This window comes from Leuciscus leuciscus (assembly GCF_965113295.1).
Source record: "Leuciscus leuciscus genome assembly, chromosome: 14".
Taxonomy (NCBI): domain Eukaryota; kingdom Metazoa; phylum Chordata; class Actinopteri; order Cypriniformes; family Leuciscidae; genus Leuciscus; species Leuciscus leuciscus.
In genome coordinates, this window is record NC_138738.1 from 11,841,619 (window position 1) to 11,868,485 (window position 26,867).

The following is a 26,867-nucleotide window of genomic DNA, read 5'->3' on the forward strand; positions in this document are numbered from 1 at the left end:
CTATGGGCTGATTGGTGTGTGATTGGCAGGGAAACTGTGGAGTCGAAGTGTAAAGCTGGCCTACACTCTCCTCAACAAGCTGGGAGCAAAAAATGAGCAGATCATCAAACCAGGAGACCGGGTAAAAAAACAACAACTCTTTGTCATTTAAGATCGTTTCCTGATAATATAACTCAGTTATAGGTGTTTATGACAAGTTTGTGCACATAAACCAGTGTTATTTCAGTAATATTAATATGTTTTTATCATATTTTATTTTTAGGTTTTTTATATTTTGAGTTTTCATTTTAATTTTAGCTTAGGTTTTAATTTTTTTTGGTGCTTTAGTCATGTTTATTTATTTATTTTTCAGTTTAATTTAATCAGTTTAGTTCAAGTTATTTTGTTTTAGTTAGTTGCTAAAGTACGGAGCCGCTAAAGGGACATGGTGATGGGAAAAAAATACGACATGGGAGGAAAAATAATAAGTTAATGCTTTTGCGTTCCCCCCGAGAAACTTTGTGTTCGCTCTTAAAACATTTTGCGTTCCCCTGAAAACTTTGCAGCAAAGTTTCGAGGGAACACAAAGTTTCGAGGGAGAAAGCAAAACATTTGCTTTCCTGCCAAAGCATTGACAAATATTTTTTTCCTCCATCTCATATTTGTTTCCTTAACCCAGAAACATTTCTAGTTAACATTTCTATTAAATACGTTTTTTTTTCTGCCTAATTTCAATTAAGAAAAATTATTTTTAATATTTTTAGTTTTTGTTTAAAAATGCAACACTGATGTAAACATTCATTTACTTCACATTTCTATTAGTATTATACTATATATTGTTAGAAGCAACTTTTATTTTAGAAAAATGCTGCTGTTGCACTTTAATTATTTGCAAGTAATGTTTTGTTATTGACCCAGGTGGCGCTGGTGTATCCTAACAGTGACCCTGGTATGTTCTGGGTCGCATTTTATGGCTGTTTGTTGGCAGAAGTCATTCCTGTGCCAATAGAGGTTCCACTATCCCGAAAGGTAGTCACTACAGTTAAATGGAGTGCTAACAAATCATATTGCTATTGTGGTCAAAATGTTTTCCATGTGCTTACAGGATGCGGGTAGCAGCCAAGTTGGTTTTTTGTTAGGTAGCTGTGGGGTGGGTCTGGCTTTGACCAGTGAGATCTGTTTGAAAGGTTTACCCAAGACCCCCACTGGAGAAATATTACAGTTTAAAGGTCAGAGACTTCACACATGCAAATTACATCCATTTATTTTCAAAAGCCAGTCAGTAATGAGAAATTTATGATGGATCTAATACTAGTTGGGTTTCTGACAGGCTGGCCCAGGTTAAAGTGGGTGGTGACAGACTCCAAATACCTCACGAAGCCTTCGAAAGATTGGCAGCCTCATATCCCAACAGCCAACACAGACACGGCATACATAGAGGTAAGATCATGTGCTTCATGTGATTCTGTGTGTGTATGTTTGTTGAATACATGTAAATCTCCTCCTCTCTTTCTCTCATGCAGTATAAGGCCAGTAAGGAGGGCACAGTGATGGGTGTTGCAGTTTCAAAAGTTGCCATGTTAACACATTGCCAGTCACTCACTCAGGCCTGTAACTACTGTGAGGGTGAGTGATGCTGTTGCTATGGAAACACCATCCTTTTGTTGCAGTTACACTAAACCAAAGAACTAGCTATTTTGTTTGGAGATGTAACGGAATGCGTCTGCACGCAGGTGAGACACTGGTGAATGTTTTGGACTTTAAGAAGGACATGGGTTTGTGGCATGGAGTTCTCACGGTGAGTGACAAAATGTGGACATGTCATCAATGCTATTACTACACATTTATTCAGATCAGTGCATCAAATATTACAGTGATTAGGGATGCACCAATATGAACATTTTGGCAGATAACCGATAATTCTTTATATTTGTGAGCCGATAACCGATATATTGGCCGATAAGTTTTATATAATTTTTGAGAGGCTGATTACAAAAACAAAAGTTTCACCATTAAAATCCATGTCCCAAGCACACAATTATATTGATTCTCATTATAATTTTATGTAGCCTATATGACAGACCTGCGCTGCACATGTTGCTCTTAACTTTATTTTACTTTTTTGAAGTGATTCTAATCATATTTCAAGCAATTCAAAACCATCATGGTGAACAGTGCACATCTGAAGTGTCTCAGCTGAAATAAAATCCATAATTTATCAGCTTTAATATATCGGCCACATTTTTTTATTAAGCCAATAACAACTGAACATATATCAGTCGATATCGATATGGTGGCCGATATATCGTGCATCCCTAACAATGATGTGTACTTTTGTATTATTTGCAATATAAATATCAATAATATAGATAGTTTTTTCAGTAATGATAATGAGGTTACTGAGAATTGTAAGAGGGTATGTGCTTTATCATATGGTCCTAAAATAGGCTCATTTCTTTTCTTTTTTGTCTTTTTTTTTTTAAAGTTTGGGGTGAAAATTTTCCTGGGCAGTTTTCCCCCAATAACATCTGTGTGTGTGTTTCAGAGTGTGATGAACCGAATCCACACCATCAGTGTTCCATATGCAGTTATGAAGGCTTGTCCACTGTCCTGGGTTCAGAGAGTTCACATACACAAAGGTACAAGACCAAATATATGTCTGTCGTCTACACACATTTGTTTGGATATGATAAACGTCTTTGTTTCTACAGCACGTATTGCCTTGGTGAAGTGTCGTGACCTGCATTGGGCGATGATGGCTCACCGAGATCAGAGAGACACCAGTCTGGCCTCCTTGCGCATGCTAATTGTTGCTGACGGAGCCAATCCTTGTGAGTTACGCTAACAGGCCTCCTGCAGACACTTCACGGGACATGATGTTCATTTAATATTTATATTTAACGATTTCACTTTTTTTGTCTCTCTGTATCTGTTTCTGGCTCAGGGTCGGTTTCATCATGTGATGCATTTTTGAACGTATTCCAGGCTTATGGTTTGAAGCCTGAGGTCATCTGCCCGTGTGCTACATCACCTGAGGCCATGACGGTTGCCATTCGCAGGTATATCATTTTTAGACGATCCCATTTTAAATGAAATATATTAGTATTTGTTCCCTGATTGTGTGAACTTTCTCCAGGCCTGGGGTCCCCGGTGCACCACTTCCAGCAAGAGCCATCCTGTCCATGACTGGGCTGAGTCATGGGGTCATCAGGGTCAACACTGAAGACAAGAACTCTGCTCTCACCGTCCAGGATGTGGGACATGTCATGCCAGGAGGTGTGTGTGTCTGTGTGTTGAATTGTATGTGTGTGATTCACATGTAAGGAATCATGATATTACCTAGTGTGTGTATAGACTATGATAATAATACTATGGTATTGTCACTCACAGAGAAAAATCCAGTTCACTATACCATGCTATCAAAGTTTAAAATATGTTATTATCATATGTGCATGCCTGAAGTCAGCATGTGTGTTTATGTGTGCTTTAGCATTGATGTGCATTGTGAAACCGGATGGGCCGCCCATGCTGTGCAAGACGGATGAGATCGGAGAGATCGTGGTGAACTCTCGTGCTGGTGGAACCATGTATTACGGCCTGTCTGGAGTCACTAAAAACACCTTTGAGGTATGGCGATCAACTTAACACTCTCATACACAGACGATGATAAAACTTTGTACTGAATTGCACACCATAAACAGATTTTTATGGTATCTCACAGGTGATCCCAGTCAACGCTAGTGGTGCTCCTATTGGTGAAATCCCATTTGTGCGGTCAGGATTGCTGGGTTTTGTTGGACCGGTAAGAGTGTGAAAGAGGAAAACAAGAGAGGGACAGTGTCATGTTTCATGTGTTAAAATCAGGGCTGTCAAGGTTAACACGCGATAAATTCAAAATCCTTAACGCATTCAAATAATTTAACGCAAATACTGAAGCACTCGAAATTTAATCTTTAACATAATTTAAGTCATGCAGTTAGATGATCTTAGAAGTAGGGAGTTTATAACACTGAGCAATGGCACAAGCACCTGTTACCCTGGTAGGCGGAAATTTTAAACCGTTTAACCCGATCTCGCTTCTCCGTTTGCAATCAGATCATTTTTAGCCGCTGAACTCTGAAAGTTTTCAGTCCAATTATCCAGGAAGCGAATTTATTCAAACAGTCCAAAACCATGCTGATTACATCAGAGATGGCAGAGAGAATAGATTCACGTTGCGTTTTCAGTGAGTTATTCATTCCAGTGTGTGTTTCGCTTTTAAACACCGAGCACTGTCATATTCTGTCATTGTTTCTGAAGAGCGCGAGCCTTCACGCATCGCGCTGTGTGAAATACAGACTGAACAGAACGTCAAAACATCCCACTGCTGTATGGCCAGATGATACGCAAACTACATTTCTCAGCTGGATAAAGCAAACCAGTGTCTCGCTAGTAATGTTTTGATGGATGAGGATTGCAATCAAGGTAAAGATGATTGCGGTGACATACAGGAGTCATAGGCTACTTTAAGCACGCGTGAGTCCGTTATATTGATGCGCAAACATGATCCAGTTCGGTATCGCAACTTGACTTGTCTAAAATGTAATCAAGTTCTTTGCTGTTTGCGCATTGTCCACAAACTATACACAGTGAATTTTTTCATGTTCTAAAATGAAAGTGTTAAACAAGATGAATGGTCTATTCTTAATTTCACGATAAAAAGGGTGTGATTAATTGTGATAAATTTTTTTAATCTATTGTCAGCCCTAGTTCAAATCTATTTTTTCATCTCTCTTCCTTCCGCAGGGTAGTCTGATATTTGTGGTGGGTAAGAATGAGGGCTTGCTAATGGTTAGTGGTCGTCGTCACAACGCTGACGATCTAGTCGCGACAGCACTAGCAGTGGAACCAGTCAAAACTGTGTACAGAGGCAGGTGAGGGTTCCCCTTTGAATATACAGAGGGAAATTTAGTCTTAACCTTTGTTTTAATGAGAATAGATATTAATCTGATGTGTGGGTGTGTGTTTTGTAGAATTGCTGTGTTCTCAGTGACTGTGTTCTATGATGAGAGGATAGTAATTGTAGCTGAGCAAAGGCCTGATGCCAGTGAAGAAGACAGCTTCCAGTGGATGAGTCGGGTTCTACAGGTACAGACATATTAATTCTAGTATTTATGAAATAGATTGTTTTATACTTTAAAATTTGATCGGATGCACCATCTTAAAGGGTTAGTTCACCCAAAAATGAAAATTCTGTCAGTAATTACTCACCCTCATGTTGTTCCAACCGTGTAAGACCTTCGTTCATCTTCGGAACACAAATCTGAGAGCTGATCACTTCTCCATAGGCTGCTAGGTGACCGAAACTTGCTGGCCCAAAAAAGTTATTAAAGAGATCGTTAATATAGTCCAAGTGACTACAGTGGCTCAATCTTAAGTATATCAAGCGACGAGAATACTTTTTGTGCGCAAAAACAAACAAAAACAACGACTTTATTCCACAATTCATTTCCTTCTCTCTGGGCCTCTAGTTGGTTCACGTAGTGTTTTATCGCAGCGCGTCTGTGTTATACGTCACCACGTAGGCTCACTATTGGCCGACGCTGGTCATGTGTGTGATGCGTGATGACATATAACAAAGACGCGCAGCGCAAAAACACTACGTGAACCAACTAGAGGCCCAGAGAGAAGGAAATGAATTGTGGAATAAAGTCGTTGTTTTTGTTTGTTTTTGCGCACAAAAAGTATTCTCGTCGCTTGATATACTTAAGATTGAGCCACTGTAGTCACTTGGACTATATTAACGATCTCTTTAATAACTTTTCTGGGCCAGCAAGTTTGGGCCACCTAGCAGCCTATGGAGAGTGACCCAGCACTCAGATTTCATCAAAAATAACTTAATTTGTGTCCCGAAGACGAACGAAGGTCTTACGGGGTTGGAACAACATGAGGGTGAGTAATTACTGACAGAATTTTCATTTTTGGGTGAACTAACCCTTTAAAGCTCTGGTACATTAGCCAATAAATACACACCTGTGACTGTACTGCCAATTTGTGCTATGGAAAATACAAAGTGTTGAGTGGCTTATTGCTTATATACAACAGTTATTTGATTGTTTTAGTTTAACACACAAAGGTTTGATAATCCTTTATGTATGCTTTATTTATTTGTTGGTGGTTTTGTGTATTGTTTCTCAACTTCAGGCAATTGACAGTATTCATCAGGTGGGATTGTATTGTCTTGCTCTGGTTCCTGCCAACACCCTACCCAAAACTCCCCTGGGGGGCATTCACATCTCAGACACCAAGCAACTCTTCCTGGAGGGGGCGCTGCACCCCTGCAACATCCTCATGTGCCCCCACACCTGCGTTACCAACATGCCCAAACCACGTCAAAAACAACCAGGTGTGTATGCAGGGATTAAATGGAGATCTTGGAGGTGAGAGAACCTTCAAATCTGGAGGTTAAAAAAATCTGACAGGTGTGATATTTTTCTCACAGTGTTCTGTCCTGTTATGTCTTTCATAGTCGGTGTCGGTCCTGCATCCATCATGGTGGGTAATTTGGTTGCTGGGAAAAGAATTGCGCAGGCTGCAGGCAGAGATTTGGGACTCATAGAAGACCAAGACCTGGTCAGGAAGGTAAACTCAGATTTTGCATTGTATTGTGAGGCCGTATAACAGGAAATAAATAATTCAGACAGATTATTTTAAGCTGTTTATGTAAAATGCACTGTGTGGTATTTTAATGCTTTCGTGTGGATGCAGCTGTGTATGTGGCCTACAATGATGGTAAGCACTATGATCATTATGGCACAATCACATGCCACAGGCATTACACAATCATTTAATGTGTTATTAATGTTGTATGTTTGAAGTTATTGTTGATGAACTGTCTGTCTTGCCTTTTTTAGCATCAGTTCCTTACAGAGGCTTTACAGTGGAGAGCACAAACTGATCCTGACCATACGCTTTATGTACTGTTAAATGCCAAGGTAAAAAAAAAAACACTCATACATTCCAAACAAATAGTGGAAGGAATAAACTCCCTTTCTGAGAATTTCTGATTTGCTGGCCTATAATGTGTTTTCTCTCTCTTTCTCTCTCTCTCTCTCTCTCTCTCTCTCTCTCTCTCTCTCTCTAGGGAGTGGCAGTGTGTACAGCTACATGTGTTCAGCTTCATAAAAGAGCAGAGAAGATTGCTGCTGCTCTCATGGAGAGAAGTGGTATTAACATCGGAGAGAATGTGGTGCTTTTGTATCCACCAGGTAAATCACACACACTATGTCCTTTGTTAAGACTGTTATTTAAGAACTGAACTGTTAAAACTGTATAGGAGTGAACAGCAAAGTCATTGGTATTTACAGAAAAGTGCTTTTTCTCATTTCACATGTGAAGAGGGTGTTAACATATAGGTGACTTTAAAATGAAACCTTCTATTGAAAATTAATTCATCTTTTACTCCTGGTGTTGTGCTAATGCTTTTCGGACCACAAAAGAATATCCCACTCATGCATTTTTCTCTAATGATTTTTGTTAAATAATACATTCAATTTCTGAATTCAAAACCCTATCGTATACCCACAGAACACTTGGAATATATGACGTGTCGTATGGGATCATTCTGTGATACTTTGCTTTTTTTTTTAAATCTTGATGCTGGTCGCTATTCACTGCCATTATAGTGAGTAAGTAAGTACATTTTATTTATAGAGCACATTTAAATTCAGCTTACACTGACCAAAGTGCTGTACAAAACAATCATAAAATACAATAAAATATCAAATAAAATAGAGTAAAAATCAAAGATAACAGTTACTAATCTATAAATTAATAATCAGGAAAGGCTAAAGTGTAAAGATGTGTCTTAAGTCTAGATTTAAAAACAGAAATAGAAGGAACATTCATAATGTTAGGTGGCAAACTTATTCTATAACTGTGGAGCAGCAACTGCAAAGGCTTTGTTCAATTTAAGACGTAACCGTGGGACATGTAGGAAAGCTTTATTGGCCGATCTGAGGGACTTAAGAGCTGAGTTCAAATAAATAAGATCAGAGATGTAAGATGGGGCTTGTCTGTTAAGAGCTTTAAAAACAATCAGCAAAATCTTGAATTGATTTCTAAAAAAGACAGAAAGCAAGTGAAGTGGGACTTTTTTTTGCACTAGTTAACAGTCTAGCTTCTGCATTCTGAAACATCTGTAAACGTACCAATGAAGATTGAGGAAGACCATGGTATAAAGAATTACACTAGTCCCGCCGTGATGTAATAAATGCATGAATAACTTTTTCCAAGTCTTGAAAGGAACGTGTCGATTTAAGTCTTATGTCAAATGAAATGATTCTCAATTGATTGTAGTTGTTTTTCAAGACAAAGCTCAGAGTCAAAGATAACACTTACATTTTTTGCATGTGACTTAACATATGGAGTGAGATTGTCTATGTAACTAGCGATAGAATTTCTGGTTTTGGAGGTACCAAAGATAGTCACCTCAGTTTTCTCATTGTTAAGCTGGTGCAAATTATTTGCCATCCAGCATTTAATATCCTCAAGACAGTCCATGAGAGGCTGCAGAGAGTCTCTAGCGGAAGGTACAGTTGAGAAACCTCGGCATAGAAATGAAAAGGAATTTGAAGATACAGGAGATAGAAACAGAATTATATGGACGAGTAAGAGTGAGACATTTATTTTATTTCTCCTTTTGTGGTCCGACAAAGAAAGAATGGCATACATACTGCATTAGAATAACACCAGGGTGAGTAAATGATGATTTAACTTTCATGGATGAACTATCCCTTTAAAGGCAAAGCAGCAAAAAACAGTGTTGTTATTGTTATTACAATTTTATTAAACTATTAATGCTATTGTTTTTTTGTTTAGTTTTTTGCAGTAATTTAAATGAAGCTGAAATAAATTAATTGAATTTTTAAATAAATTGGAAAAAACATTAATTGAATTCAAAAACTTAAATGAAATAAAAATATTGCCATGGCAAATAACTGAGATAAATAAGTTTTAGCTGAAGTACTAAAATTACTAATAGTAATATAATATACACAGTATAATATATATACACAGTATATTTTGTGTGTGTATATATATAAGAGAGAAAATGAGCATAAAAACTTATTTATGACTGTTTTGGCATAAATAAATAAATGTACATAAAAAATTTGCATTGCATATGAATTGTCTGTATGTGCAGGTATAGATCTGATCGCAGCATTTTATGGCTGTTTGTATGCTGGTTGTATTCCTGTCACCGTGAGGCCTCCACACCCGCAGAACCTCTCAGCCACTCTGCCCACTGTCCGCATGATTATCGATGTAAGTCTGTGTGTTGCATCTGTTAGACATCTTTATTTGGGTGTGTTTTCTGCTTGGTAGCATTGTTAACTTCTCTCTCCTGGTGTCCTCAGGTCAGCAAGGCTGCTTGCATTCTCACTACTCAGGTTTTAACGAAGATTCTCAGATCTAAAGAAGCAGCAGCTACAGTCAACATTAAAACATGGCCCATCATAATAGACACAGGTAACATTAAACAGTCAATTTTCCATATAGCTACTGTGCCCATTGCACAATATACTGTACTTTGTTCATATAATAATAGGTTAAAGTCATCTGTAGCATATTGGATCAGGGTTTCAAACAACTTTTAGTTTTGTGTAACAGTTTGTCCAACAACAGATGACAACAAACTCACAAAAAATCTTATCATTAGAGACTAGTAACAACTATCATGAACAAATCAAAAATGTTTTGATAAATTATTTTTTTAGAAATATCAACAAATCAGCATTATAACTTTGCAGAGCTATTGGTCTGTATGAAAATGTGAAATGTCTAATAATATTTTTGTTACGTTTATAAGCACTACAATCTCTGAACAAATGACACACATCAGTTTAACAAAGAATGAAGGCATAGTTACTTTTTTGTCAATTCTTCTTTGAATTTTCGGTCTATGTCGTTGTCTTCTGTGTATCAGATTAATCCATTGAGTCACCGCATTCATAATCAGACATACCGCTGTATCAGTGTCCTTATTTGCACATGGAAGATGTAAGGCCCGCCCAATCGGCCCAACAACAGTTTCCAATAGAGCAGGTGAATTCAGTGTGGCAAAGTAATTTAATTCCAATTTACTTTTATCTGACCATTTTATCGTGACCTCGAATTTAGGTTGGAATGGCAAATGGTTATTGGTCATTTATATGATACTTTATCGAGACATTTGATTATTCAATTTAACTCTCTACTTTATATTTTGCCCATTCATTAGGAATCTATGTCGCACAGAGAGACTTGTGCCGGGCGTTTAACGCGGGTCACATGATCACAAACTCGTCAGTCTTGGTCACTTGACAGAGGTAATTGACTATTTTTTAGAAGGCCGCCTTCACGCTTGCTCTATCTAAAAGTATTTCGCTTAGTCCCCACAGATCAAATAAAACATTATGATTTTTATATAATCTTTCTATGTGAACTGAGTGAAGAGAAGAATGTGTAAAGAGAAGGAAGTGGGTGAGAAGGAACAAATGTGAAGGAAGGACAGGATGGAAAGAAGCTTTCTCGCAACTTCACTCCGTGGGGTGTGGAGACAAATGGATGTATGTGTTTGTGTTGTCCATATCTCAGGAGATCAAAGTATCTGAGGTTCTGTTTATTTTACAAAGACATAATAAAATATGTGCGCATTAACATTGCTGGTTCATGTTTGAGGCACTAGAGTATATGAAATTTGTCTATAAAAACTTTAAACATGCTTACTCCAGTCCGGATATGATATGTGATCCGCACTGTGAGTGTTGATAAACTCATTGTGTCGTTCCACGCAGAAACCGCACTGTTGTTACATATTAAATGTAGTTACAGTCATATTTTCCATGTGTTGGTAGTCAAACTTCAGCTCTGGCCGCATCGTGGGGAAAATGCAAACATTTAAACTCAAGTTTAATTTCTCTTATTTTTCCCCAGATGACTTGCCTCGCAAACGACCTCCCACAATCTACAAACCGCCCAATGCTGAGATGATGGCCTATCTGGACTTCAGTGTCTCAACCACAGGCATGCTGACAGGAGTGAAGGTGAGACATCTCAATGGAAACATTTCATCACTGTTTCAGGCGGTTTTGGTGACATTTAATTCTAGGGTCATTGAATAACTGACCAATCAGATGTTTTTTGATGTTTTATAAATATATAGTGCTGTCCAAAAGTCTGAGACAACTAGTGAAAATGCTTCTATTATTTTTTTTTAAATCACATTTTGGTTTAAAGTAGACTTCTTGTTTTTCAGTGTTGTCTTAGATGTTTTGGACCCCATTGTAGCAAATACCTCCCTCTGACATAAAACAAATGTTAGTTGATCTGTACATTTGAGACTCCCCTCTCTGATTGGCTGTCTATCAGATCTCTCATGCGGCGGTGAGCGCTCTGTGCCGCTCTATAAAGCTACAGTGTGAGCTGTACTCCTCTCGCCAGATCGCCATCTGCCTCGACCCCTACTGTGGACTTGGTTTTGTGCTCTGGTGCATTGCGAGGTAACAGATGGATACACACAAACAGTCACATACAAATGTCTCATACTAACATAGAAAGACTCACAGCTTTGTCATATCACGCTATGGCTTGTTCCCTTCATAGTTGATATGAATGTGTTTTGAAGTCGATGTTAATATGTGGTTGTGTTCTGCAGTGTATACTCAGGTCATCAGTCTATCCTGATACCTCCTATGGAGCTGGAGATCTCACTGCCCCTGTGGCTGGGCACGCTCAGTCAGTACCGCATCAGAGACACCTTCTGCTCCTATTCTGTCATGGAGCTCTGCACCAAGGGCCTGGGCGGACAGACAGAGATGCTGAAGGTATGTATTAGCACACTTAAAGACGGCATAAAACGAAAGTTGTGAAACATCTTCACGTACAAGAAAAAATGTAGGATGGGGCTTCATTTTGTCCATTGGAAATTGATTGAATCGTTGTGGTTTGCTATTGCTGTGATCTCATGCGAGTGACAGGTTTCCCCGCCCTCGAGTCAGTAAGCACATGGTCAGAGAAGAGATATCGCTGCAAGAGGGGAAGAGGGAGAGGAAGTTATTTTGATTAAAGATTATGCACATGAATAAAAAATGTAAAAAAAATTATAATAAATAATCCATTATTCCATTTAAAAAATAAGAATTTTGATTTCATGGATAGTTCATCCGAAAATAAGAATTGTCTTCATTTACTCACCCTCATGTCATTCCAAACCTGTATGACTTTCTTTCTTCTACAAAGCACAAAAGACAATATTTTGATGATTTTCTTTTGTCCATTCAATGAAAGTCACTGGACCACTCGTACAGGTTAAAAAGGACATAACAAAATTTTTGTTTTTGGTAAACTAACCCATTAAGCTTTTTCACATCAAAATCAATGCAACAAAGTGTGGGAAACATAAGAGACTGCCTCTAAAACAAGTTTGCATATGAAGCAAAACACATGCTGGTCATTCACAACTCTGCAAATTTTCCCCACTAACACAGATACAACAAAGCTTGTCTTTTTTTTTAAATCTTCACGTTCTTCTGATGTTCTTCATGTCCATCTGACTTCAGGCACGTGGTGTGAACCTGTCGTGTGTGAGGAGCTGTGTGGTGATTGCTGAGGAGCGTCCGCGCTTGGCTCTCACACACTCCTTCTCCAAACTGTTCAAAGACCTTGGACTCTCCATGCGGGCTGTCAGCACTGCTTTTGGGTCGAGAGTTAACCTGGCCATCTGCCTACAGGTAGATTACCTGAAGTTCGAACTTTGCAAGTTAATTTTCCTCTGCAATATGCGTGTCAGACCTGATGTTTCAGTTATTTGAGGTGCAGCTGATCTGTATGTGTGTGTGGGTTTGTGTTTTTCACAGGGTACAACTGGACCAGACCCCTCAACTGTGTATGTGGACATGAAGTCCCTCCGACATGACCGGTAAGAGAAACACATATATACTGTAACAAATAAGGTTTAAATACTAAAAGGTGAAGTGTGTTTTTGTGTGTGAACGTGCCAGTTTCTGGCTCAGCCAATTGTAATTGCATTTGGTGCCATTAGTAGAGCAGAAATCACATGGTTTTTACTGGTTTAAATACCGTGGAATTATATCTATTAAGATCCTTGGTTTTGTCAAATATGAAAAAAGCTCCAGATCTGCTGGTTCCTCTCGACTCTGTGATTATATTGTGTCATAAACACTCTTTCTTCTTGTATAACACTGATGATGGTGTTTCTGTGTTGTAGGGTGAGGTTAGTAGAGCGAGGAGCGCCACAGTCTCTTCCTCTCATGGAGTCTGGAACAGTAAGCGCATTCCACTGTTGAATCTAGAATGAATGTAAAAAAAAAAATAGGGAGTTTGAATATTGTTAATATTTTCATTCTTCTTCTCTCTCTTTTAGATTCTTCCTGGTGTGAGGGTGATCATAGTCAATCCAGAAACTAGAGGACCGCTAGGGGACTCTCATCTAGGAGAGGTGCGTTTACATATAGTATATGTAAATAATAATTGGTTGTTTCTTGTTTTTAGAAAATAAACTACCTTAAAACGCATTTTCAAACACTTAATAAGTTATTTTATTTGTATACTAACATTCACAGGAGAGTTATTTTTGGCGTTATTAGAGTTATTATTTTTCTAGAGAAAATGACACTTTAAACATTTTTAGGCACATTTCAAAGCTAGCATTATGTATCCCAAATACACAATTAAATAAAAAAAAATGTTTACACTTTTTGCATAACTTGACAAAATTACAGCTTGATTGGAAATGACACAAGATAAGTCATACCTTGATTGTTTTTCTCTGTTCAAACATCACGTCTCATATTTCATCTCAAGAATGCCTTTCAGACCATTGTTTCCATGATGATAAACAAGTGATAGAAATAGATAGAGGGGCAAAATAGATTCCTAAGCTTCACCAGTAATATACTTCACTCTTTCCCAGATTTGGGTGAACAGTCCCCATAATGCAACAGGATACTACACAATATACGGAGAGGAAAACCTGCAGGCTGACCACTTCAACACTAAACTGAGCTTTGGAGATCCTCAAACACTCTGGGCCAAAACTGGATACCTGGGATTTGTCAAGAGAACAGAACTCACAGACTCCACTGGAGGTGAGAGAGAGAAACACAATTGGATGAATCAAGAATAAAGGATGAAGTGCTCACGAAAGACTGGTGGGGGCAATGTACTGTGAGATGCAAACATCTAAGACCAGATTGTAAATCTTTTTTCATTTTTTTTTTCATGCAGTCCCAGAAAAAACGACAAAAATGTTAAACCCAAAAAATTATGATGTAAAATAAATTAATATATATTTAGATTCTAGGTCACTTTATTTAAGGAAATTTAAGGAAATTGTGACATTGACCACTGTCAAAAAAATTATGTTTTAGTTAAAGTTTTAAATATATTGTTATGTGATAATGTCATTTTTTTAATTTTTGTATTATTATTATTAAATAACACATTGGAACTAGTGGTCTCAGACTTCTCACTATAAGAGATACATAAATTATGAGAGTCTATGCAGTGCATTGTTATGCCACACTAAATTAATGTTCTTGTAAAAATGTCCATGTTTGTAACATTTTGTGTTTAGATCGCCATGACGCCCTGTTTGTGGTGGGCTCTCTGGATGAGACTTTAGAATTGAGAGGTTTGCGATATCATCCAATTGACATCGAGACCAGCGTATCACGTGCCCACCGCAGCATCGGAGAAAGGTAACATTTCAGAGACACGCTCTTTGCTTAATTTTTTTCTTGCAATCATACTACCCTTTAACTCTTACGTGCTCTTTTTTTCCCTCTGCAGTGCTGTGTTCACCTGGACAAATCTGCTGGTGGTGGTGGCCGAACTCTGCGGATCAGAGCAGGACGCTTTAGACTTGGTCCCGCTGGTAACCAATGTAGTATTAGAGGAGCACCATCTGATTGTTGGTGTGGTGGTTATTGTTGACCCAGGGGTCATTCCTATAAACTCCAGAGGAGAAAAGCAGCGAATGCACTTGAGAGACTCCTTCCTGGCAGATCAGTTGGACCCCATATACGTAGCGTACAACATGTGAGCTGGGATATGGGCGAGCCAAAGGCCTGCCAGAGCGGTGCTACGGAGCCTGGCCTCTGAACTTGGATTGAGTTCATGAACAGAAAGACTTGGCCCTGTTTTTTCAGGGATAAGGTGTCATTTTCCAAAATACAAATGTGTGAGATGAAGTTTTGGAGAAGGGATGCTATAATAGAATTTCCCTTTTAGTTCAATTCCTTCTCCCCCAGAACCCCACTCTCACACAATGCCACATAATGTCTGTCCAATTCTTGGTCATGATTTAAATTTACTTGAATTACATAGCTCTTTTTTCTACTCAAACACTCTCCTATTCTAGCACTGGCTGGCTTGTACTTTTTATTTTATTAAAATGAGCTTAAAGCCTCAGTTTGTAAGTTTTCACCTGGGTTGTTCGATTTCAGATTTTTTTTTTTTTTTTTTTTCTGATTCCAAAGCTTTTGGAATCAATGGAATCGATTCCAGGAGTCAATTCTCAGACTAAATGTTAAGTAAAAAAAGGGAGACAAAGTGAAATCCTAAAATAAACAGTGCAATATAAACTATAATGATTCATAAATGGAATGATAGGAGCTCATGATGAATGGATGGACGGACTACAAAAGATCAGTGGAGTAATTAAGTAGGTTTAACAATATCAATTCTGTATTTTGAATTAGTGTTGTTAAGACTCTTTTGGGTTGTGTAGTAGTGTGGTAATCAAGCTAATGAACACAGACTTAACAGACCAGGACGTCACAACTTTTGAATCCCAAAAGTTCAAAATGTGTATATTTATATATGTAAACAGGACTGCAACCCAGCTTATCTATGGTGCTGTGTGTTACAGGGCTCTAAAATGTAATATTTATATACAGCATTGGGGTAATAGGGGTCTTTTGTCATTCATCAGATGCTTGTGTCCAAATCAGCTTACATTATACTTGATACAGAGACAGTCCCTCAAGAGCAACCTGGGGTTAAGTGCCTTTCTTAATAAGGGCAGTATTGATGACAGGACATTTCCGTAACGCTACAGTTCATAGAATGCCCTTACCCAGGTTAAAACCAACTCCTTCATCCACCATTATTTTTGTTAACACACACAAATGTATTACTGAGACTGCAGTTGTCTGCTCATTTTGCTCTGACTGCAAACCATTTAGTGTTCTAAATCTTACCACTGGGGCTTTAACAAAGTTCATTTCAGATATGCAGCTATTCAGGTGACAAAGCTGCATCTTTTAATTTGTTTTAATTCTACAATATTTACAAAATACAATATACAGTTTTACTTCTACTCAAAACAAAACTGCAATGTAATACCCAAAACCTTTTTTTTAAATGTTTTTTCCTTCTTTTTTTTTAACCCATATTCAACAGGTTGTTATTTAGGATTGTCCACAAACATTATTTTAATAATCAATTTGTTATTATCAATTGAATAACTGAATTGAGATGTGTTCTAAACCATGGTCTATTTAAATGCTTCATAGATCTGATATGGACCCTTTTATTTAATATTTTTATTACTCAATGAAAAATGTTACATAAAGAGGACCACAATATCTGTTTCACACACTCTATCTATACTCACTGAAATAACCATATTTGGCTCGAGAGCATCGGTTCTATCTATCTATCTATCTGGCAAAAATATGTTCAATGAATTACTCAAAGTGAAAACTTCATTCCCTCAGCCCCCTCAAGTTCAGCATGAGGATAATCATCCCTATTGTTTTTCATTATCCTTTATGCACTTTATTAGATAAATGCAGATATATTCTGTAACATGCATTATTGAGTAGCATATGAAAGTGCAGGCACATAAAAACACATTTTTGGGACTAAATGCCCAGTCTAACCTCAATACCTGCATTTACAAATTGTTCTCAGTTTACTTCTCCACATACACGTATAACAGTAAGAAACACACATATACACTAAGTATGGATTCATTCAAAAACATTCAACTGTAAACCTCATCACACACCAAACCCAAACCAAACACAAACTGAGATATGTATAGCTCTATTTTTGCTCTCATCTAAAGGTGCTTATACACATCAGGATTAGCCATTTAAACCTCTAAATGGCAACAAAAAAAAAGAGAGAAAAAAATTCAGGCATCTGTACAATAAAATAAAACAACTGTAAAATAACACGACTCTGTACAAGCAAACCCCTCGTGAACACCTAACTGTACAAATGCAAAGATTTTACATGTTTGGCAAAGGATCTTCTGTACTATAACCATTTTTACGAGGAATGACTATCTTCTTGTAAACCATAAATAACTGTAAATAATTGCTTGTGTACAGATGAGAAATTCTACTGTACTGTAAGTTAGTTGCTGTATTCTGTCAATTTTTTGGATTAATATGAATATTAACTACTGTCACTGATATCCCTTCGTAGCTGAAGTTGAAGACTGGTTGTAAAAAGCTTGCTCTGTTTCTGTTTGTTCTTTTCTGGTCGATCAGAAATGTGATGGGTTGAAGTCTGTACTCAGATTTGTCTGTCATGCATTTCTATTTAGAATTCAGATTCAGAAATCTTACGGTATGTACAAGTTTTAATGATGTAAGCATGATAAAGTCGAGCACTGTGGGGGCTTGAAAGACTACTTTCAGAGTCCTTACACAACTGATCACTACAGTATGTTAGCCTAACCTCATTCTGTACGATGGGGTTGAGTATGTGTGCGTATGTATGGTCACACCGTTGAAAGGTCATTGGTTTGTTGATGAGTTCCACAAAACACGTTCCCAAATCAGAGACACTGTCATGAAATGTATTCTCTCATTCTCACTGTTGTGAAGGGCATCAGAGTTGAGTTTATGTGATGAAAGCACAAGCGAGCGAATTAGCCTTTCACATGGGGCATTCAGGGAAATAGTGCTTTCCAGGATGGAGAGGATATTCATTTATAAATATTCACTTTCATGTTTGCAATGATTTTTGTTCTTTAAATAAAAAGAATTTATTTGTCATTTGCGTTAACCACGTCTTAATATCTACAAAAACAAAACTGAAAATAAGACATAATCGGTTCAGTTTATTGATAATCTGACGTGCTGGAACCAAAAGAAATGTTTCACACACTACTGAACCAGCTGCAGTTACATTTTAAAGTACACATCCATACACACTATACAAGAAAAAACAAAACAAATTATTTGCTTGCATTGTATGGAAAAAAATAGGAACATGTCAATACATATTACTCCTCTGTGTTGAAAAATATTCTGTTCTGTTCATTTCTCCTAATATTAATAATGAGAATGTGATATTTCACATTTATGGAAATAAATGAAAGTCATGATTATGCAAGCAAGCCTTTCCCTGTTGGTTCACATCTTTCTTTTTTGTACATTGGTAACTGTAACTATTTTTTACTCCAATGAAAAACACGAAAAAATAATAAAAGGCTTTTATTTTGCATCTCTGAAATTAGTTTTTTTAATTAACTTTATAACTTTGTCTGTTTGTTTGTCTCTATCTTTCTCTCTCTCTCTCTCTCTCTCTCTCTCTCTATATATATATATATATATATATCTCGAGCATTACATTGTAAAGATTCCAAAAAGGCATACTCCAAAATAACTTCTTTTCACCAGAAATTGAGTCGCAGCGCATCTAGTAAAACATAAGTTACATTTTCGAATGCGCTTTAATCATTTTTGTTGGTGAATATAGTTTTTGCCATGCATAATAGAAAAATGCACTACATAGTATGCGTATAGGCAAGGTAATTGCATTGGTTTCATTCATGTTCCCAGACCCTTTTTGCGTTTCAGTGATATTGGCCAATCACAAAGCTTAACACAGATTTACGTAACACGTCCTTCGAGGGGGAGGCGCTTATTGCGGCCTTTAGGAAAAAAAAACCCTCAAGCCATCTAAGATTTTTCAATGGAAACCGCCCAGGTTTATTCTATGCATTATTAAATAATTACTTTTCAAATTATATTTCGAATATTGGCATCTATATAGACGGCGTCGTTGTTTCCAGGAGCGGCTAAAACGGAAAAAAGGTAAAGCGTTGCTTTTGTTTTGTACTCTTTCTCTTCTGCCGACCTGCCGCTGCAGTCATGGCGCCCGTCCGCTCGGTTGTAGCACTCGTCTTACGGGAAGGTGTTTTAATGGCTCCCCGTATCGCTGACGTCTGTTGACGCGGGTACTTGCGTGCCAGTGACTAGCTTGGAACTTTCTGCAGAGCGCGGCATTAAGTCGCCCACAGGCTTCACAACACACCGCAGCGGTTTGTTTTATTTAGAGATGTGCTTTTGATTGGGATCTCATGGGGGAATAAGACTTAAAGTCTCTGACACTCGTGCAACATTTGCAACTTAAAAATCTATCAATCTCTTGAGATGGAGCTTTTATGCAGTAGAAACAAACTCGCTTATAAACACAGGCGGAATCTTATGTATTTTGACAGATAAATTATGAAATGACATCATAGACATCTGTCTAATTTTATTTAGCCTGTTAGCTGTTGTAGCCTCAGATTGTTTGTTTTAAATGCGGACTTTTAACGGATAATATTATCGAAAATACTGAATCAACAGGTCGGTATACATCACACGGTTATTTTAGTTTAATTAAAATAGAAATTAACCCGATATTGCAATTAATTTTTTTTGGAGGAGGAATGTGAATATTTGATGGGCGTTATTTAGCATCCGGTTCTGCATGAAGTGCTGTTAATAACAACACAAAGTATCTGATTTACTGCTACAGGAACAGTGTATTCCATGTTAAGTAGCTTATTCTGTTTTTTTCCCCCCATTATATTGTTATTTAGTGATTTTATTTCTTATTTATTGTACTGTTTACATGATTTTACTGGAATCAAATCATACATGAGAACATTTGCAGCATGGTTGCAGCAATAATGCATAGAAAGCAACCCACAAGGACAGTGTGTGTGTGTGTGTGTGTGTGTGTGTGTGTGTGTGTGTGTGGTAGAGCCAAAGGTTTGAGAGAGACTGACTCAGGGATGGGGTAAAATGGAAACACTGACTAAATCAAGGCTTTTTACTGTTTGCCACAACACACACACACACACACACACACACACACACTCACACTCACTCACTCACTCACTCACGGGCCATCCGTTGAAACATATTTCCCCCGTAGTTCAGATTTCTATTTGTCCTGAACAAATAAATAAATACTATTATATTTTCATTTATATTTATCATTTTAAATGTAACTTTTTTTAATTACAATTTTGTTTTAATCATATAATTTTAAATGTAAATTCTGTAACATTTTTAAACTTTCTTTTATTATAATTTTTCTTTACTTTTTTAATTTAAATTTATGTAAAAAATACCATTTATTACTAAACATTTTTCGTATTTGTTTGCAAGGCATAAATGTACATGATCATGTACATTTCAATACTGTAAAATATGTCAGGAACCTTGAAATATAAGAGGAAATTAATAAAAGGAAGTGGATTTTTCTGTAACTACTTATTTATAAAAAAAAAAAAAAGTTATAATCCTCTCTAAAATATTAGCCATAAATTGCTAATTTTAATAATCACAGAAAAGACTTGCACTGCGTCCGAAATCGCATACTGTCTGTGTTGGTACTACATTTGAATTTACTTCACAACCATTAAAAAAAAGGAAGCTCTATATAGAATAAATATGGGTAATATGAATAAAATTCAGACGTATGTGACCTATCAGCGTCAGTTTGGGCTGCTTCACTGCCATTCCTAAATCCCCCTCCTGTCGCCTCACGTGGTTGTAAAGTGTCAATCGATTGCGCACTTAAGAATCTCTCCGGGGACTTTCTTTCTAATACTATGTTTTCGGACATACTACTCTTTTGGCATTCTGTCTTTCGAATACTCTATAGTAGGAAGGTATTTGATTTCGGATGCAGCATAGGAAATTCAAAAATTGTCAAAAGCCTTTTATATGGGTACTGAGTCTACTGACCGTGGAAAGCATCACATCTCCATTAAGTATTGACCAAAATCTGTCTCAATGTTCATTTACAGTGGCAATGGAGGAGGTCCACCAGAACAACAGCAATGGCTCTGAGTCCCAAACTATTGCCATCCCCACAACAATAACTGCATCTCACATATCACAGATAGCACAGGTACTGTTAATGTATGTACTTATGAACACACATTCTCATGATGTATAAATATGCTGTTTGACTAAAACAGCAATAAATATGCTTGTTTCATGTCATTCATCTTAATCATATTGTGGAAAGATGTCTCTGGGTGGGAATCAAGTGGCCGTGGTTCAGCTGCCCAGCGGTCAGTTCCAGGTTCAAGGTGTGATTCAGTCAGCACAGTCATCAGTTATCCAGTCTCCACAGGCACATGCACAGGTAACATGTGATCTTCACCTTCCTGATCTTTGTTTTTACTTCAGGTTGGAATCAGTGACATGTTATCCCTCCACTTAAACACTGTTTCCTATTAGGGTCAAGGATCTGACAGCGATGATTCTCAGGAATCAAGCGACAGTGGGGCATCTAACCAGAAGTCAAGAGAGATCCTGGCTCGGCGCCCATCCTACAGGTATAGAGCCTGAAAAAAAAAGATGTATGGCTCCACTGGGCCTGATGATGAATACCACCCCAAAATCACACATATTCTAGCTATATGTATCTAGGGAGCCTAGCAAGGTTGAATTAATCAAAGCCATTCGGTTGGGTGGACACTCATGGCCAGCAAGCTTCTTCTCACACGGAGGAACTGTGGATCTGTTCCAAAATATTCCCTCAGTAAATACGCAGTTCACAAAAATCCATTAATTTTCATGGTGATTGTGTAACCAAGCATTTTCTCCCAAGCATGGTTCTCCCGCACTTTAATGACTAATAAATAAAAAATCAAAGACATAAGACATTTTAAGTTAAAGTCTACCTATAGAAATAAAAGGAAGTTAAATATTACGTGGGCACATTAATTAGTACACATAATAAACACTGCAATAAGATTAAAATAAAAATAAGATTTTCAATTTTGATTTCATTGTGAATTTAATTTAAACGTTTTTCTCATTGATATGGTGCTTTCTCCGGCAAGCACCAAATACATTTTATATACCCAATCACAAACATTAGTATAGTTCACAAAGCTCACATTAAGTGCATCTTAAATCAGTTTATGTTTGTGTGGTATTTTTATTCTTATCTAATCTCAGAGAAATGTAATTTATTTTATCACCCCTCTTGCATTCATAATAGGTGAGTGTGACGGATCTAAAACAAAAGGTGGCAATCTTGTTAATGCAGCATAAATGTAATTAAATTTAAATGTAAGCACATACTTGAAGTTGATTTTTGAATCATGCAGAAAACAAGATGAGACCAGATTTTAATTTCATTTGCACAGAACCAAAAGCTACTTCTGATACTATGGAATGAGGCGGGCTACAATCTGCATATTTAGTACTTCTTTTGTAATCTGTGTAGATTTTAGTTTTTTTTTGTTTCTGGATCCTTTTGCGCTCTATTTCAGACGTGTCCTTAAACACACACATAGGGGAGCTACTCGCAAAAATGGCCAAGCTTTAAATTCCAGGCATGTCTCTGGCACACAACAAAGAGTTTAGGCACTGCATGAAAATGTTCTGTTCCTTTTTGTGTTTCAGGAAGATTCTAAATGATCTATCAGCTGAGGAAGTGGCGACTCAGAACGAGGGAGAAGAGGAAATCTCTACCTCCTCTGCCATAACAAGCGTCTCGCTCCCCACCCCAATCTACCAGACAAGCACTGGCCAATATAGTAAGCCAAGCCAGCATGCTATTTAAACACAATGGGTTTTGAGAGAATGTGGTAATTTCCTACATATTTTGCAACAGAAATTAAGTAAGTGGTTAACGGCAAATGACACAAAAGCCATGCAGTTTTTTTTTTAATGACCCGTACAAACTTGATTTTCATAGTGTATACAAATTGTAATAACAAACAATTGCATAAAATCACATTAAAAAAGATTTATCTTCATGCACGATTCATTATATACTGTAAACCACAGATTTGTTTTCTCCTTTGCAGTTGCGATTTCATCCAATGGCTCTCTGCAGCTCGCCAGTGCTGGTTCAGAGGGCATGCAAAGCCTGCAGACACTCACCATGACCAACTCGAACCCAAACCAGCCAACTATACTGCAATATGCTCAGACTGCCGACGGACAACAGATTCTGCTGCCTAGTAACCAGGTGGTGCTCCAAGGTTGGCATTCAAAGTCAAAAAGAGCTTTTCATTTGGCAATCAGCTCATACTGTTGTTTGGTTACACATGGGACACACTCTGGCTGTGATACTGTGTTGTAGGTGCGGGGGGAGAAATGCAAGCTTATCAGATCCGTTCCTCTTCCTCTTCGCTGCCTCAGACCGTTGTCATGACATCACCCGTTATCAGCTCTCAGGGCAAAAGCGATGACCCGCAAATGAAGCGAGAGATACGCCTGGCGAAGAACAGGTGGGTGTATTTGAGCGAAAGAGAGTTGATTTGTTCAGCTAGATGAAGTTTGTTGTTAATGTATAATATGCTATGGTTATTGTCATGTAGGTACTATACAAAAATTTGCATTGTTAGCCTAACCTTGCTTTTTGTCTAATCCAAATCTCTGCATGCAGGGAGGCAGCCAGAGAGTGTCGCAGAAAGAAAAAGGAGTATGTGAAGTGTTTGGAGAACCGTGTGGCTGTCCTGGAGAATCAGAACAAGACTCTTATCGAGGAACTCAAGACGTTAAAGGACCTGTACTGCGTTAAAACCGGCTAGTGGGACATCTCTCCAATCATGCTAATGGGACTTTACTGGCAGTCCTGTCTGCCTATGTGTTTATACAAAAACAGACACAGGGACTTTTTTTTGGCTTGGAGAATACATTTAATCCTCCTGTCAAATGCTTGTTTTTATACAACTCATTTTTAACTAATAGCCTAAGAACGATTGACCAGAAACGACAGCAACAATAATGCTTTTAATAGATAGATGGAAAGAGGGATACATTTTTCCATTAACATATTTTTCTTTGCAGTCCACAGATGTTTATATTTGTATATGTATCTTGTGCAAGCATTGGCACGTCTACACTGGGAGATCTTGCTTTATTCTTGACCCATTTGGTTTCCAGGGAATTTTGAATGTTAATTTTATTGAAGCGCTAGCTGAATTATGATTTTTTTTCTATGGTAGAAGTGCAGAAGTTACAGTGGTATTTTTACACCTTTCTCAGAAGCGCTTGTATGTATGAAAATTGTGACGCGATTGTGTGTTTCATGAAGTCAGCAGCTGTGTTCTTTGCATTTTTGCTATTTCCCCCTTTATAGGAACCTCTGGTATTCCTATCCCCATTCCATATTTTATTTTACTGAGTTTTAGTGAGACATTTTCTACAGAGACAGCAGAATTTAAGGTGAGGACTTTCAGCTTTACTATTATTATAAGTAACATGAAACAGTGGTAAGTTCATTTAAGCCTTATTCTGGATTGATAGACTAATTGTGTATAATTTAATCTGTGCCCTTTTTAGTCCAAGCCTTGGTAATATGTATAATTGGTAATATAGCCAAGCCGGGGCTAACTGATCTTTAAGCCATATACACACTTGGGTTGGGACCGTTGTTGGTTTTAACTGAGTAATTGACCCAAGGCTTACCACTGTTTATAAGCCAAGCTGTTACAAGACAATCGAATCAGGGAGCATCCGATGAAAAACAATGTCACTTGTTTTTGGTAAAGTGAAAAAGCTAAATAAATATTTTTCCAGCCTTTGACTGTTTTTCTCCCTTTCAGTTTCTTGACTGCTTTTTGGCTCAAGGAGGCCCATGAAAAACTCTACTCAGATGGTTAAATAGGAGATGCAAGGTTAGCTTATGAAATTATGTTGGTCACTACTTGGGGGGAAAAAAGATAGCCAGAAAAATATTTCATCTTTAAAAATTATAGCTTTTTTTATATCTTTTTAATACCAAATATAAAGAATAACAAATTTATGACAAATAATATAATAATCAAGCATTGATAAATAATTTTTCCTCCATCTCTTTTTTTTCTTCTCTTTTTCTCCCGACCACCATGTCCCTTTAGGCCGGGGCTCTGTAATTCGGTTCCCACAGTCACGGACATTAAAACATAAGATGATTTTAAAAGTATTTTCCGGGTTTTTCTGAGTACAGTGTTAGTGAATCCCATGGCATTATAACAAGTATAGCAATATGAAAGCAAAATTATTACGTTTATGCTTCATGAATATGACATGCAGAGGAGCTTGGATGTGCCGTAGCTTCAGGTCAGAGAAGCCAGCTGCCTCGATTGTGCTTCCAAGAGGCACTGGTTGTCTCACAGCCATCATTTAAATAGTACCTGACAAGTATGTAGAATGTAAATAGTACCTGATAATACAAGTAAAGTGGCATTGTGGTCATATGCTTTACCAGTATTCCAACATTGACGTGTTAAATAGATAGGCTACATCCTGGTTTTATAGATAAATATATATATATATATATATATATATATATATATATATATATATATATATATATATATATATATATATATATATATATATATATATATATATGAAGAGTTCAGATGCAAAAGCCTCTAAGTGCCATCTGAAATTTTCTTCTAGAATGATCATTTTTATCAAACTCGTATATTTTTATGTTCAATAATTTCACTTAAATGGCAATGAAAATGACCTATTAATTGTCATTTAAGTGAAATTACTTAACTTAAATATACAAGCTTTATAAAAATAATCATTCTAGAAGAAAATTTCAGATGGCACTTAGAGGCTTTTGCATCTGAACTCTTCATATATATATATATATATATATATATATATATATATCTCACACCATTCCTCTATCTCTCTGCATCAAAAAGAACCCTTGACCTCCATTTATGTGTGGGTGATAAGCAGTGGGAGGCTAAATATATATTTGATATATTTATGCAGGCATTTAATCTAACCCATGTTTTCAAAGCTCCAACAAAGTTTTCTTACCTTTTACATTTCCAAAAGCTGTTTTTGAGCTCTAAATTCTAGCTTGAGATAAATAACTTTATAAAATATATTTAAGTTCAATGAAGACCATGTATGGATGGTGATTGATTTTATAAATAAGATTTTTATATTACCAGAATGGCTGAAGAACATGTGTAGTCCCGGTTGAGGGGTCAGACACCACGTTCAAGGAAGACAAATCATAAGTACAATATTTATATTTCTCAACCCAAAATTGAGAATATAAAAATATTGTAGGCCTATTCAAAAGACTTAAAACAGCCTAAGAAATTTGCTTACATTTCGTGACCGTGACTTAACAACTAGGCTACTACTACATTTGATAAACTTTTTATTTTTAATTTTTTACATTTGATAAACTAGATGGAAGTAGCTGCGAGAAACTTGTGATAACTGACCAATCAACATCTTGGATATGTCAGTCTGGCACTGCAGAAGTGCTCCAGTCTGTCAGCAGGTGGTGTCCGTGTATCCACATATGCTTTGCATGAGTAATTTAACTCTGTGTCCCCTTAAATTGGGCACTATTTGAGGGGACAGTCATTTGTAGTGGTGTACAAAACCATAGTGGACGTTATCGAGTGCACTCATTTAATCCCACAATACACTGTAGAGTGTGCTCAACGGCTGTTCGACTTCAGCCATTAAAATATGGTTTAGGGGGCGATTTCGGATTCAGCCTGCAACTTTTTTTTAAATTTTTAAAAAACATATATATATATATTTTTTTTTTATGTACACCCATAATGCACTGTGAGAGGGTCGTGCCGAATGAATTCCCGCGTCTCG

General features: G+C 37.2%; 2 protein-coding genes across 7 annotated transcripts in view; both read left to right on the forward strand.

Moving 5' to 3' along the window:
- dip2bb (disco-interacting protein 2 homolog Bb) overlaps positions 1-18,035 on the forward strand; it is a 36,114-nt gene extending 18,079 nt beyond the window's left edge. For 2 of the 4 annotated variants that reach the window (XM_082189685.1, XM_082189686.1), the window contains 31 exons: positions 30-121; positions 898-1,008; positions 1,085-1,208; positions 1,310-1,419; positions 1,503-1,605; positions 1,713-1,777; positions 2,525-2,618; positions 2,691-2,810; positions 2,924-3,038; positions 3,116-3,255; positions 3,470-3,606; positions 3,701-3,781; positions 4,765-4,892; positions 4,992-5,106; positions 6,163-6,364; positions 6,488-6,600; positions 6,727-6,750; positions 6,873-6,953; positions 7,103-7,226; positions 9,164-9,285; positions 9,378-9,489; positions 10,936-11,045; positions 11,371-11,501; positions 11,657-11,825; positions 12,561-12,731; positions 12,858-12,919; positions 13,229-13,286; positions 13,385-13,459; positions 13,934-14,108; positions 14,597-14,720; positions 14,812-18,035. In XM_082189685.1, the coding sequence (XP_082045811.1) occupies positions 30-121; positions 898-1,008; positions 1,085-1,208; positions 1,310-1,419; positions 1,503-1,605; positions 1,713-1,777; positions 2,525-2,618; positions 2,691-2,810; positions 2,924-3,038; positions 3,116-3,255; positions 3,470-3,606; positions 3,701-3,781; positions 4,765-4,892; positions 4,992-5,106; positions 6,163-6,364; positions 6,488-6,600; positions 6,727-6,750; positions 6,873-6,953; positions 7,103-7,226; positions 9,164-9,285; positions 9,378-9,489; positions 10,936-11,045; positions 11,371-11,501; positions 11,657-11,825; positions 12,561-12,731; positions 12,858-12,919; positions 13,229-13,286; positions 13,385-13,459; positions 13,934-14,108; positions 14,597-14,720; positions 14,812-15,064 (3,641 nt within the window). In that variant the 3' untranslated portion in view covers positions 15,065-18,035. The remainder of the gene's footprint in view (positions 1-29; positions 122-897; positions 1,009-1,084; positions 1,209-1,309; positions 1,420-1,502; positions 1,606-1,712; positions 1,778-2,524; positions 2,619-2,690; positions 2,811-2,923; positions 3,039-3,115; positions 3,256-3,469; positions 3,607-3,700; positions 3,782-4,764; positions 4,893-4,991; positions 5,107-6,162; positions 6,365-6,487; positions 6,601-6,726; positions 6,751-6,872; positions 6,954-7,102; positions 7,227-9,163; positions 9,286-9,377; positions 9,490-10,935; positions 11,046-11,370; positions 11,502-11,656; positions 11,826-12,560; positions 12,732-12,857; positions 12,920-13,228; positions 13,287-13,384; positions 13,460-13,933; positions 14,109-14,596; positions 14,721-14,811) is intronic. The other 2 variants (XM_082189687.1, XM_082189688.1) reach the window with 1 other exon arrangement.
- An 870-nt stretch (positions 18,036-18,905) lies between these two features.
- On the forward strand, positions 18,906-24,819 carry atf1 (activating transcription factor 1). Of its 3 annotated transcripts, none has more exons than XM_082189695.1 (8): positions 18,906-19,079; positions 21,071-21,174; positions 21,295-21,414; positions 21,510-21,607; positions 22,686-22,819; positions 23,093-23,269; positions 23,371-23,518; positions 23,677-24,819. In XM_082189695.1, the coding sequence occupies exons 2-8, from the start codon at positions 21,076-21,078 to the stop codon at positions 23,819-23,821; spliced, it is 921 nt and encodes a 306-aa protein (XP_082045821.1). In that variant the 5' UTR covers positions 18,906-19,079; positions 21,071-21,075; the 3' UTR covers positions 23,822-24,819. The 3 variants fall into 3 exon arrangements, with proteins under 3 accessions (XP_082045821.1, XP_082045822.1, XP_082045823.1); XM_082189696.1 differs by lacking the exon at positions 18,906-19,079 and adding an exon at positions 19,133-19,306; XM_082189697.1 differs by lacking the exon at positions 18,906-19,079 and adding an exon at positions 19,338-19,616.
- The last annotated feature ends 2,048 nt before the right edge of the window (positions 24,820-26,867 follow it).